The sequence below is a fragment of the Penicillium robsamsonii genome, assembly GCF_028829455.1.
Source record: "Penicillium robsamsonii strain IBT 29466 chromosome Unknown utg000001l_segment0_segment0, whole genome shotgun sequence".
In the NCBI taxonomy this organism is placed as follows: Eukaryota; Fungi; Ascomycota; class Eurotiomycetes; order Eurotiales; family Aspergillaceae; genus Penicillium; species Penicillium robsamsonii.
In genome coordinates this window covers 7,236,756-7,250,030 of record NW_026643219.1, presented here as the reverse complement: position 1 = coordinate 7,250,030, position 13,275 = coordinate 7,236,756, and the positions used below count along the sequence as shown (strand labels likewise).

Sequence of the window (13,275 nt, the reverse complement as noted above, 5' to 3'; positions counted from 1 at the left end):
CTCGGTTCAAGTTGAAAGAGCAAAAAAAAAAAAAAGGGTTCGAGCTAAAGAGATAACTTGGCCCGAGCTGAATGGTCAGAAACGTGTGGCGGTACCCAGTGCTCATGCAGGCGCAATTTATGAGACTTATATTTATTTACATATGCGACGTACTCTTACTGAATGATTTTCCAGGTTTCCTCGGGAGGGGGAATACTATGTAAGTAGTTCGGAGTATGGATGATCTAGATGTCGATATATTTCCCACAAGCGGTTATTGCAAAAATAATCCAGTCTAGATTGCTGTCGCCCCCGATTTGAGTCACACTAGCACATGCTCTAACTAGATAGGTACTTGGCGCTTAGACCCTCTTATGAAAGTACCATTAATGGCGGATTTAATTGGTCCCTAAAAGGCCCATTGGTTATCTCTATACCTAGGTAGTTCTTGATACGGAGGATGAGCCCTATCCTTTTTATGCAGACTAGCTCAAGTAACATTATCTTTTTTCTCTTTAACCCGCTTAGCTTGATTTTTATTTCGGTGTATTCCCACTGTGATATAATTCTGGCCTGCATTCCCCCCGCATACCAGACAGTTGTGCCGACAACGCTTGGATTTTCCCTCTTTACAACACATAGTTCGGGAGATTGCCTGGCTTTGATCTGCAGGTGCATCACCAGTCGTTTAAGCTGTAGTGGGGTCTCGCATTGGAGAGCATTTTCATTGTTTATCTGCGCTCTTTCCTCCATCTCTTTGATCTTCGTCGAGCCATATTCATACATCCGATTCCTTGATCGGAGCATAAACAGAGAGAGAATTACACAGAGATGGAGCACAAGCTATCAGCAAAAGCAATCAAAATCCGCCATCGTCTGACCTTCACAAGAAGCAGCTCCGCACGAGGTACAGCATCAACACTAGTCTCGCCCATTGAGACCAATCCATCGAACAGCCGTCCCCGAACGGCGCCAAATCCCGAGTCTCCCACCCAAGACGAGCCAACATGGGATCTCAGTGACCCCGATTCCAACCGAGGCTACAGTTTCACAGATGACCCAGGCTACTTCCGCCCTGTATCGCCGTTCATTGACCGCCAAGAGATCGAAGATGACCTCGAAGATGATATCAAACATGCATGCGCCATGCTATCTCATAACATTGATCGTGGCATTCCAACCGTATTATCCCACCGGAGCGCCGTGCCAGTCTGGACGAATGCACAAAATCCCGCTGGTCAGCCTAGTGTCGATGCAGCGCCTCTATCTTTAGAACATCATGTTATTCTCCTATCGGCGCCCAAACCAATCAACCCCGAAACAGAGAACACCCCGAAACATGATTCCGGCGTCGGTATGAGCTTCAATTCTCCCAGCCAACTAGGGAGACCATACGACAGCAGCGCATCGGGCACAAATACCTCAACCCGGTTCTATAACAAACAACCCCCCGCCTCACCACCACACAGCCTATCAGCAGGATCCCACTCCCGGAGCCAGAGTCTAACAACAACATTCGAAGAAGACCAAAGAAAGCGAGCCTACTCATCAAGCCCGGTTCCCTTCCCATACAGTCCTCCCCAGCTCAACAGCGAGTGGAAATTTGAGCCAATGACGCTCGACAGCCCACTCAGTGAAACCGACCCTCAGCCCGAAGCTACTGAGTCTGAGCTCAAGACAAAGCCACAGACCGCACGTGCTGACAGAAATGAGAACAAAACTGAGACATTCTCCCCAGCCATTTCCCCACCTCTCGGCGGAGTGGATAGGAATTGGCTTCGGTCTAGCCGAGACATCCAACGCCAATTCGAAAAAAAAGCGACAACCCAAGCCAAAGAGACAAAGCCAGTGATCCGCTTCTACAGTTCCTATAACCAAACAACAGGGGATTTCAACTCGCGTGAATGGCCAACGAAGAATTTCTGGGATCGGGATCCGAGTGTCTACAGCGAAGACTCACTAGCTTTACCACTGGCTGGAACCTCATCGAGATCAGAAACAGGAAACCCCGGATTGGGTACTGCTTCGACGAATGAGGAAGAGTTGCCTGGCGAATACCCGTACCATACGTTTGCCGGGTCCAGCGGGATGTCTTACTCGTCTTCTTGTTTGGGGAATGAGATTAAGCAACAGGGCCGTGTTTACTCGGTTGATGTGCCCGGTTTTGCACCTAAAAATAACCGGCGGAAGAAGGCTTCGCTTTTGTTGAGGAAGTTGGCTGGGCTGGGGATGAAGAGGAAGGAAAATGACGGGAATGGAGTCTGCTGATACGCAGGGTGTGGGGTTTGTGGATTGGATATGCATTACTGGGATTTGAGCAGTTCTTGATTACTCCTGGGAGGCGTATTCGTATTCGTATCTTTTGATCTAGAGGTCTGTTCTTTTCTGTGTATATACCCCTTTTCTTTTCTGTTCTTTTGCCATTTATTATATCTGCTTGGGTTTAGGGGACATTCTATGTAAGTTTTTATTATTTTTGAAGCTCATTTCAAAAAGCATCGTTCTCATACAACCTCCACAGTTGACCATCGCTTCCTGGCACTTTTCTCTCTTAGAAAACTACATCTACTTCACTAGACCACTTTTATCAAGTTGAATAAAATAAAATTTTGCATTTGGAACAGGCAAGAAATTTGGCAAATGGTAAGCCAACCCCGATCGACAGATAAAAATAACATCACTCGTGAGACATGGTCCTATATATAGACATAACGCATCATATACCACAGCCCTACAGACCAAGCCAGAACCGGGTCTTGCCAACATCAAACTCGCCATGCAGCTCCTCCGCTCCAGTACCCGTAACGAGAACCTTGTACGTTCCCTTCTCGGAGATCCACTGCTCCCGCTCCTCATCCCACCAGCTCGTAGCCAACTTCTTCTCAACAACCAACTGCACAGTCTTAGTCTCACCAGGCTGCAGGAAAACCTTCTGGAAAGCCTTGAGTTCGCGCACAGGACGGCCAACATCAGTCTTGGGGGGCACGATCCAGAGTTGCACGATCTCGGCGCCAGCCACAGAGCCCGTATTGGAGACAGTCACCGACGCAGTGACAGGCTCACCGGACTCGGTGTACTTGCTCTGTTCGGGCACAGTCTCGATGCTCAGATCTGAGCGCGCGAAACTCGTATACGACAGACCATGTCCGAAAGCGAAGCCAGGCGCGACATCGCTCTTCTCGAAGTACCGGTAGCCAACGTAGATATCCTCACCGTAGAGGACACGGCCGCGCTCGGACCGGAAGTTCAGGTAGGAGGGGTTATCCTGCAGGCGGCGGGGGAAGGTGATTGGCAGCTTGGCGGAGGGGTTGACGTCACCGTAGAGGACGTCTGCGATGCCGTTTCCGCACTCGTTGCCGCCGAACCAGGCTTGCACGAGGGCTTTGGCCTTGTCTGCCCACGGCATCGTGACCGGTGTGCCGGACTGGATGACGACAACTGCGTTCGGGTTCGCCTCTAGCACACGGCTGATCAAATCGTCGCTGCCAGGGGGTAGGTCCATGTGCTCGCGGTCGTGGCCTTCGGTCTCCCATTCCAGGGTGAGGCCGGCGAAGATGACGACTTGCTCGGCGGTTTTGGCTTGCTCGACTGCGTTGGAGATCAGCTCTTCTTGGCTCACTTGTCGGCTGGCGCCGAAACGGAAGCCTCCTGGGCCGAAGGCGACAACTCCGCGTGTGTCGAGGTCTGAGGTTGGTGCGCTGCCGAACTGGAAGACAACCTTGTATGTCTGACCGGCCTTGAGCTCTTTGCTACCGACCTCTTCGATGGTGGCAGTGCCGAAGAAGGCGGAGCCTTGCTTCTGGTTCTTGGTGTTGTCGACAACCACCTCGCCGTCAATGAGGAGTTGGCCTGTGCCGACGACTGTCACGCCAAATTCGTAGACTCCGCTCTCCTCGGGGGTGAATAATCCCTCCATATCGACGTAGTAGGTCATAGACTTGATCTTAGGGTTGATGTAGTCCATCAAGAACCCGGAGGATTCGAGCAGATGCAACTCGTCCACGACCTGTCGGTCCACGCCAGAGCTGGGGGGTTCGTTGTAGACCTTGAATGTGAAGCCAGGCTTGCCATCTGCGGTCTTCAGCAGTGGGCCCAAAAGCGGCAACTCCTTGTGGGAGTACACGCCCTGGCTGTAGTTAACCTCTCCGGTGGTCTTGGCAGAGACGCCATCGAATGGAGTGACAGTGTAGTATGGAGCCAGAGAGGCCGAGCCACCACCACAGTAAGCAGCAATTTTAGCGTTGGGTCCAATGACCAGCAGAGACCCATCCTTCTTAAGGGGAAGAATATCACCCTCGTTCTTCATGAGCACGACAGACTCGGCAGCAGCACGGCGCATCAGAGCCTGATCTTCTGGTCGGTTGAGAGCCTTCTCGGGTGCTCCCTCGGGGATGCCCAGAGGCTCAACCCAGTTCACCAGGTTGAGGATGTTGCGCACGCGCTCATCGAGCTGGTATTGAGCCACCTTGTTTGATGAGACGGCGTGTGCAAGAGTCCCACCACGCCAGCGGGTCTTACCGGGCATCTCGATGTCAAGACCGGCGATGATGGCATCGGAGGTACTGTAGGTACCAAACCTAATGAAAATCAAACGTTAGCTTCCGAGTGAACAAAAAGGTTAACAGAATAATCCATCACAGATACTCACCAATCACTCATGATAAGACCCTCCCAGCCCCACTCCTTGCGCAAGATATCATCAATAATAGCCTTATTCTCGCTGACATGAGTTCCGTTAACCTTATTATAAGCGGTCATGATGCACTGCGAGCGACAAATGCGCATAGCCAACTGGAAGGGCATCAGGTAGATCTCACGCAGAGCACGATTAGTAAGAATGCTGCTCACAGCCAACCGCTCATGCTCCTGGTCATTGCAGACGAAGTGCTTAAGCGTAGCAGCAACACCCTTCTCCTGCATTGCCTTGCAGAAGTGGCCGGCCAGCGTACCGGAGAGCACACCATCCTCCGAGAAGGACTCGAAGCCGCGTCCGCCTAGCGGCGAACGTTGGGTGTTGATCGTTGGGCCCAGCACGATGTGTGTGCCTTTTGCGATCGCCTCTTCGCCCATCAATGCACCGACTTCCGCTAGCAGCTCGGTATCCCAGGTTGCACCGAGCGCTGTTGCGCAGGGGAAGCATGCTGCTGGGATGCCATTGAAGAACCGGGTGCCACGGACACCATTTGGGCCATCGGACATGCGTAGTGCGGGAATGTTTAGGCGTGGAACCGACACTGTGTGCCAGAAGTCATGACCTAGTAGGATGAGGTTAGTCTTAACTTGATCAATCACTGGGATTGCATCATTGGCAATGGAACTCGGATTTACCAGCTGTGAGGGCCACCTTCTCGCCGAGGGTGAGCTCCTCGATGGCTTTCTCGACGTCAATTCGAGCCATAATGTAATGTAGTTCTCTTGTATATTATTTGCTTTTACCCCTGTTCAATTGCCCCAAGAGAATGAAGCTGTTCAAGAGGTGTTTAACTAACAAAAATAGAGAATACAGTAGCTCAATAGAGAAGAGAACCACCTTTTATACCCGGAGAGCCAGGCCTTTTCCAATGTATGAAGCGTCAGATGAAACCCGTGTAGGCGGGGGAAGATGAGGAGTATTATCCAATGACAATGGCTATATAAGACGCGAAGTTGGCCAAACAAATGATATTCCAATATATTTAACAAATAATCCACTTGGCTGCTCAAAGGGCCACGGAGGTAGTTGCGAGACCGAAGTTTAGCCGGCAGGGTAAGGCGGGGCAAGGAGGTCCGGATGTCGGACCGATGAGCCGGAGTACAGACATTTGAACTACATTGAAAGGAAAGGTGGAAAAAAAGTCCATAGACCCTTGAATATTGCTTTCATTTAGAAAAAAAAAAGTACATGTGAAGAAGTGAAGTGGTTTTGTTCCCAAACACCAGGCAAAATGCAAAAAGAGATAGGAAACAGTCCAGTGTGGAAATTGTAGCAAAGAGAAAACATCAAAAAGTTAAAGTAAACCATCATTCCTTTCAGGGTATCATGGTGAATGGTGAATGGTGAGAATCATGCTCCTCGACGAGGACGCTTGTTATCATTTCCCATTCTCATGCCACGTCCACCGTCAGTGCTATCGTCAGGACCCTGTCGACCGCGCTTACGGTGCCCAGAGCCTCCAGAGCCGCTGCCACCCTCGCGTTGATGATCTCGGTCACGTCGGTCGCCACGGCGCTCACGCTCGCGATCCCGATTGTCGGAACGGCTACCCCGGTCGCCAGAATTGAAACGACGCTCGTTTCCTTCCGGTATGGGGGGAGGTGGAGGAGGAGGGGGTGGTGGCGGCGCCTCCATGGAGGAGGGGGGTCGCAAACGGCCTTCAGCCTCATGTGTCTCACTGCCACTAGGGGTTGGTCCAATCATTTCCGACGGTCCATCTGGGCGGTCCCGTCGGTCTCGACGTCGCAGCTCTTCGCGCGAGCTCTGAACCCGGCGCAGGGTCTCACGGGGTCCACCAGTGCCCTTCTCGTCGCGGCTTCCACCGCCTCCTACATCGCTTCGACGGCTGCGTTCGCGGTCATTTCGACGGCCATCGCGTCGATTGCGACCGCTGCTGCTGCCATCGCGACGCTCGCCGTCTTTCTCGCGAGGAGGCTCCGCTTCACGACTGCGAGGGCCAGTTTGTCCAGAGCGGCCCGCCTCGGAAACGACATCATCAATCAGGTCGCCACCGCGGCCACCGGTGGGTCTGTTGCGGGATAGGTCTTCTTGAGGTCCTGCAGGGCCCATAGGTGGACGGTTCGCAGGCTGAGGCGATGGTGCCTCCGCGGTGCTTGATGGGCGGTTGGCGCCTCTTCCGCGAACAGGCGGAGGGTTACCACCCCGGTCACCACCGCCACCACCAGACTGCTGGAGCATATTATTGAGGCCCGCGAAACGTTTATCACCACGGCCACGCTCCCCGCCGAAGCCTTGTCCAGGCGGTCCAGACTGCGCAGACTGCGCAGAGGGTCCTCGAGGTGGTTGTTGTAGGCTTAATCCGCGAGGGCCCGAGGGAGCAGCAGCGGGGGCTGCAGGTTCATTGACGAGATTCCTGAGGCGATCTGGATGAATTCCCGGGGCAGTGCTCGAGCCTGCGGGTTGTGTTGGAGCAGTGGGTGGCTCGGGTGGCCCACGCCCACTTTGTCGGCCAGGGCCTGTAGGTGCCTGGCGTTCCGGAACGGGCAATGTAGCATTGCTTGAGCTGAGCATTGGGGGTGCCTGTCCGGGAATATTACGTCCACCGCGTCTTCCTCGAGGGCCAGCTGGAATCTCAGATGGAGGTTCCGGTTGTCGAAGCCGACCATGGGTCAAATCAGGGCCTGATGCAGTGTCCCTCGGATCAGCTTGTCGATCCGTGCGAGGACCCCTGGGCAGGTCATCAATACGGGAGGACGGAGGAAATCCGGCAGGTCGACGATCATCGGGTGGAGGGAATCGTTCAGGGCGGTTCGGTAGGTCAGCAGGTCTGGGCGGGGATAGAGGGCGTGGCGGATAGGGCCTCCGATCATCTTTCTCTGGCCTAGATGAATCTCCACGTCGAGGAATTTCGACTGGGCGGTCCATGTGGTCAGGCATCAACTCTCCCCGTACAGGGAGATCGCGTCCATGGAATGAATCACTGGGTCCCGGTCCACGCATGCGGCCAGGTCTATCCATAGGCCAGCCATTCTCGCGAGTAGAACGAGCATCGCGAGGTGGTCCACGCATGAGATCATCAGCCGGAGGTCTCATGGGGAAGTCGCGTTCGCGTTCGCGTTCGCGTTCGTTGAGATGGTCATTGAGACGTCCTCGAACATCGCCTAGAGAACTATCAAAGGAGCGGTTATGATCAGGACCACCATGACGACCGCGGGGTCCAAAGTCGGGATGCCTCTCTCGCCGATCATCCAATCCCTCAGGGCGTGGAGGAAGTCTTCCATCGTTGTGTCGAGGCGGGGGACGAACGGGAGGATGGACTTGTTGGCGAATATCAGGTCTTTTGGGAATATCAGGCTGACGGGACGAAGTGGGGGCACGAGAAGTCGGCCGAGATCGCACAGGGGGTTGTTCGCCGGGTATGGCGTCGTGGGTGGTATCCCCAGTGATCACGGAAGGTGTAGTAGATCCAGCCTGAGAGGGTGCTCCGCTCGGCTTGCCTTCACCTCTCCCTGTACCGACATCGGTCATTTTCGCATCCTCAATCTCACCATCCTCGACTTCGGTCTTGCCAAACTGTTCCTGCTTGGCAATACCATCGGAGCTGATGATGAAAAGGTTAGTCGTTGTGAGCATGTCGAAATAGTTAAGGATGTCACTTACATTGCGGATCCAGTAGGATTGAATTCTGGGGCTGAGGCATTCAAGGGCGTTGTAGCAGATTGCGGGGTCCCAGGCTTTCCAGCTGCGTCGGCAGCTGCTTGAGAACCAGGCTGAGCTGCCACAAAATAGAAAGCCTGTGGCAGCATCCACTTCTTCTCGCGCCGGTTGAGGTCACCAATCAAAGACGCGGCAGGAATCTTCACGTCGTCTCGCTCGTCGTTCTTGCTCAGGTGGTCGACGCAGTTCAAGATGTCGCGACCAATCCAGTTCACGGCAGGGAAATGCTTTACAACAGCCTTGAGCACACTGATTGCGTTTCGAATATGCATGTATTCGCCACTGCCGAGACAGCTCTTCAGCGCGTTAGAAAACAAGCGGTGCCATTTGTACAGAAGACGCCGGAAGTCTTCGAATTCTAAAAACATCACTGGCACACCTTCGGGGTCGACATTTTTCGCGAAGCCAGGAAGGTCTCTCTTGGCACCGAACGCCTCTTTCTCGTAAACTGCCTTGTCGGCATGCCATCTGGTAAGATCACGCAAGACCTCATTCAAGAAACGACCAAGATTGTCCGCTTCCTTGGATGTGCACAAGAAGATGAGAGCAGTGAGTCTCTGCTCGCGGAAAAGCTGGTCAAGGAGACCAACGGTCCGGAAATTGGGGGTTCCAGAGCTGTGCAGGAACTTCAACATCTTGAAGGAGAAAAAGGCATCAAGAGGGGACAAAAGAAGCCTAGGAATGAAGCATTGCTCCAGCAGGGCAACATTGAGAGAGTCATGCTTAAGGCGCATGCCGGCAAACCACTTCTCTTTCTCTTTCTGCAGCCGAGATCTTGTCTGCCCATACGCCTTCAGATGATTCTTATTCTCATCTAGAATGCGCTCCTGGAGCTGAGTAATCTGGCGCTTCAGGTGCTCCTTTCGCGTCGTACCCGCCACGCTAAGATCAGACCGGTCACTGTTGATAGAGACGACTCGCCGTTTGAGTCTGTCAATTTCATCTTCATAGGATTTCTGCGGGATATGAACATCATAAAGGGCAAGCTGCCAGAATGTTGCATAGAAATGTGCGCCGACAGTCTCCCATGTCTCAACAGGAAGAGCAGATTTGACATCGTTGATCAAATCTTGCATGACTGGGTTGGCTGCCAATGGCTCGGCATTGACTGCAGGAACAACTATAACATCGTGTCCGTCGATCGGAATCGTAATTCCTGTCTCGTCCTTATCGACATCCATAGCACTGTCTGCCGGAGTCTCCTCAGACTTAGTAGGTGTTTCTTCGTCCTCGGCAGTGTCCATCTTGCTGTCGCCACTCGGCTTCGATGCAGAGGTTGAACGTTCTTCCTCCTGTTTTGATTCTTCAATGTCGGTGATTTTCCGAGCGATGCTGGGCCGCCGAATCCAGAAGGCGATTTCGGGTTGAATTCCAAATTCGGTGACGAGCGATGAAAAGTCTGGAACAAAGGAGTCGAAATCCTCAACCGAGAGATTGCTGCGAAGTAAGTCAAGGTACTGGGTGAGAATTCGGTGGATCTCGTCGAAAATATTGCCGAGCAATTTGAGCTCCGAGGAAGTTTCATTGTAAACGCAAGTCAGTCGTTCTTGAGCAATGGCAACCAGCAGCTGACCGGCGAGTCTGGTGTGGGTCAAAGACTTGAGCAACCGTTTGGAGGTGGTCTTCGACTCATGACGCTTATCCAGCAGTTGCAAGATGGTCTGGGATTGGAGAACATCACCACCGGCCATGGCCTGAATTTGAGCGTCATTGAAGTCGTTGTCTGAGATGATGCCAGCCATTGAGCTGATCAGTTGCTCTAGCACAATAAGATCGGTTGAGTTGTTGTGTCGCAGTTGCTCCACCACATACTGGAGGACTGGAGTAGGGTCCATCACCGAGTACCGTTTGTAAGTACGACCGGCGAATGTGGAGAGGGCATTTAGCCATCGACTAGTCAACAGACCACCTTCCTGAACTCGACTTCGTCCTTTCTGGCCAAGCGAGTTGATGAGAGACCAAGATAGGATGTCATAGCCAAGGTAAGTAAAATAGCGTGCGCATTCAACCACAACTTCGATGAGGTTTTCATACGACTCAATTTGGCTCATAGCGACATTAATGACAATTCCGGGATTGGCGTAAGCAATCTTGGCTAATGCGCGGGCCATGGGTCGAATATTTGTCTTGCTGAGTCGCTTGAGGGTGTCCTTGGTCTCCGCCCTCGCCTGGTCGAAGGCCTCCTTGATGTCTGGCAGCCGGGACGTCTGCCCTGAGTACCACTCTGCGTACATGTTGTATCGCACATCTCGGGGGAAAAAGCTAATGAGGTCGAAAACTTCATTTACCACACCAGGATTTGCTTTTGTTAGACTGACAGCGGGTAGGAGAAGACGCTTGCAAAGATCGCGCCAACGTGTTCTGTTCTCTTCAGATCCGTCTCGGATCAAGCTTCCCTTGCCAATACGTACAAGCTTCGCCAAGAGGCTGGCGTCTTGTCCAATCTTGTGACCAGAAAGGTTGAGGAAAGATGAGCAAAGAGCAAAAACATCGTCGATAGACTGACAAATGGGGATGTTATCGGCCCAATCATCCCAATAGAATCGATAGTCGGTGCCATCGTTGGTGTCTTCTTTATCCAGTTGAGCCCATCGCAGAACTCGTCTCGCAGGTGGAGGCGTAAGTCCAATCTGACCCTTCGCACTGTTCTGATCGGAGGTCACCATGTATTGAGCTCCGGGGAAGTCACCGGTCGATGACAACGGTCGAAACTGGACGTAAACCTTGTTCAAAGAGTGATGGAGTATGCGGTGGATAAACTCGGGCAGCTCAGGGTAAGCCTCCATCAGCCAGGGGAACTTGCTGATGATGAAAAGGGATTCAGGAATGGCGCCAATGGCGAGGAGACTCTTGAGGAGCAGTACTTTCTGGTCTGATGGGTCCGGCAACTCGTTTTCCGTTTTGGATGCGCCCTTGTCGGATTCTTGGTCTTTACTAGGGGTCGCCACTCGCGGCTCGTCGCGCAAGCGGGAGGGGGGAATTGTGTCGTCCGACAAAGCACCGGCCATCATCAAAGCGTTGATCCCTCCACCTGGTCGGCCGTTCTTGACTCTTTCAGCTTTCTCTGCCATTTTTTCGGTCTTCAAAATCTCCATGCCGTTGTCAGATCGCCAGAGGTGAGCATAAAGATCACGCAGAGAGATAAAGCCAACTTTGATGAGTAAAGCGGCAAGGTAAATAAGGTTATCAGGGAGAACGTCGGCTTTGGTTCGAGCCGAAGAAGAATAGAATCGCAACTTGAAACCAAGCAGCTGGGCTGCAACCCGGTTACCCTTCGGGGGTAGAGTGCCAGTCTCTTCAAGCCATGAGCGTGTAGCATCTTCTTCAAAGGATGAACCATTGGTTTCTGAAAGACTTCGTTGCATTTCCTCCTCTGAGATCGGTTTGCGGCCGATCTCGAAGAATGCTTGGAGTCCGATTTCTCTCACTCGATCCCAGAATTGGTTATCGCGCTCCTCATTCGCGCGCATAATACTGGATCGCTCCTCATCGGTTGTGATCCATCCAGTTGAACCAGGAAGTGCCCAATTTGGAATACCGGAGTGGCGAAGGCCTGGCTCTAGGTTGTGGAAGATGTCTTCCTTCGGCCACCAGGAGCTGGCTCGCAGAAGCTTCACGAAGAAACGATATTGCTTGACAAGGACCGCAGCAAACACATCCAGCGTGACATCTAGCACACGACCGACATCCATGTCGAATGCGCCAATCATAGCCTTGACTCTTTCAAATGTATCTTCGACCACTTCGCTCGACGGCGGCTCATTGTTGCTTGTGGTGAATAGCTCGGTGAGAAGTTTCGAGTATCCCTCAGATTCTTCCCGGAGAAGATTGTAATTGGACTGTCGGTAGAGCAGATTCGTCTGCTTGCGAATTCCCATTCGCGCAAACGTTTCGCGAACCAATCCCAAGGCCTGCAACAAAGGAGTTTCAAGCTGAAGGCGCATCAAAGAAGGATCAATGCCTGTCGCAAATACAAGGGGTTTGAGAGCCGCGTTCGAGGTATCAGCGTCGGTCACAATGGAAAGGGTATCGAGGAACAAGGAGCGCGGGTCGAGTCCTTGAGTCGAAGGCTTCCCACTGTCTACCTCCATATCCACATCCTGGGAAACAGGTTCTTCGCCAATAATCTCTTTTACAGCATTTCCCGCATTCAATGGCGACAGTCGACCGTAGATTGCGGAGCGAATAAGCTCCTGGTAGACAGATGCAAGCCGAGCCAGATCTTGTTGCAGGCGAGCCGCGGTCCCTTCTTCGACCACAGTTTGCTTGCCCACCGAAATCCATTCCTCAACAGCAGTATCGGTCACATATTCATAGTCATAAGGTGGGGGTGGGAGAGAGGGTTGGCGGGTGATAGTCTCCGAGCCAGCTCGAGACGGCGGGTTGGGTTGCGGCTGTGAGGCAGGGGTATTCGGCGCAGGAGAAGGGGTAGGTCGCGATGTGGCTGAGTCGCCATTGTACAGTGAAGGTTCGGCAGCTTCCTTAGACTGGTTTATTGGGGGAGGAGACATAGCATTCGGTTCTCTATGCTGCGAGCTCGAAAAATTCTGACCTTCGTGGGACCCGCGGCGGGAGCCAGCCCGGCTGCGATGCGATTGTCGGCGAGATCTATCACGCGTGTCGTTTTGCTCTCGGGGGGTGGGGGATTGGTGTCCGGGGTTGGTAGGGTGGTGGGCCATGTTGAGCGTCCCAGGGCGATGGGGTGAAGGTCGCAGGTCATTGCTCCCTGACTCGCCGCCCCACGAGCGCTCAGTGCGCTTCCGCTTGCCATGCCCATACCCAGGCGCCATGACGATAGCCGGGTTAGACGCGAGGGGTTATGACGGTGGAACGAGACGCTGAAAGGTTACGATTCATGCAGTCGTTTCTGTAGGAACCCGGAAGAACGGATGTCAGCACTTGCGGTGAACGAGGGGTAACCAAGA

General features: G+C 53.0%; 3 protein-coding genes across 3 annotated transcripts; 1 reads left to right on the top strand and 2 right to left on the bottom strand.

The window, feature by feature from the left end:
• Nucleotides 1–810: 810 nt before the first annotated feature.
• N7447_002802 (uncharacterized protein) lies at nt 811–2,247 on the top strand (the record flags this gene model as incomplete). Its single annotated transcript, XM_057227077.1, has 1 exon — nt 811–2,247. The coding sequence occupies one exon, from the start codon at nt 811–813 to the stop codon at nt 2,245–2,247; it is 1,437 nt and encodes a 478-aa protein (XP_057091093.1).
• A 463-nt stretch (nt 2,248–2,710) lies between these two features.
• N7447_002801 (beta-glucosidase) lies at nt 2,711–5,377 on the bottom strand (the record flags this gene model as incomplete). Its single annotated transcript, XM_057227076.1, has 3 exons — nt 2,711–4,556; nt 4,628–5,234; nt 5,308–5,377. 3 exons carry the CDS (start codon nt 5,375–5,377, stop codon nt 2,711–2,713), a joined length of 2,523 nt encoding a protein of 840 aa, XP_057091092.1.
• A 645-nt stretch (nt 5,378–6,022) lies between these two features.
• Nucleotides 6,023–13,140, bottom strand: N7447_002800 (putative THO complex component (Rlr1); the record flags this gene model as incomplete). The annotated part of the gene is made up of 2 exons (XM_057227075.1): nt 6,023–8,234; nt 8,294–13,140. 2 exons carry the CDS (start codon nt 13,138–13,140, stop codon nt 6,023–6,025), a joined length of 7,059 nt encoding a protein of 2,352 aa, XP_057091091.1.
• Between the last annotated feature and the right edge of the window lie 135 nt (nt 13,141–13,275).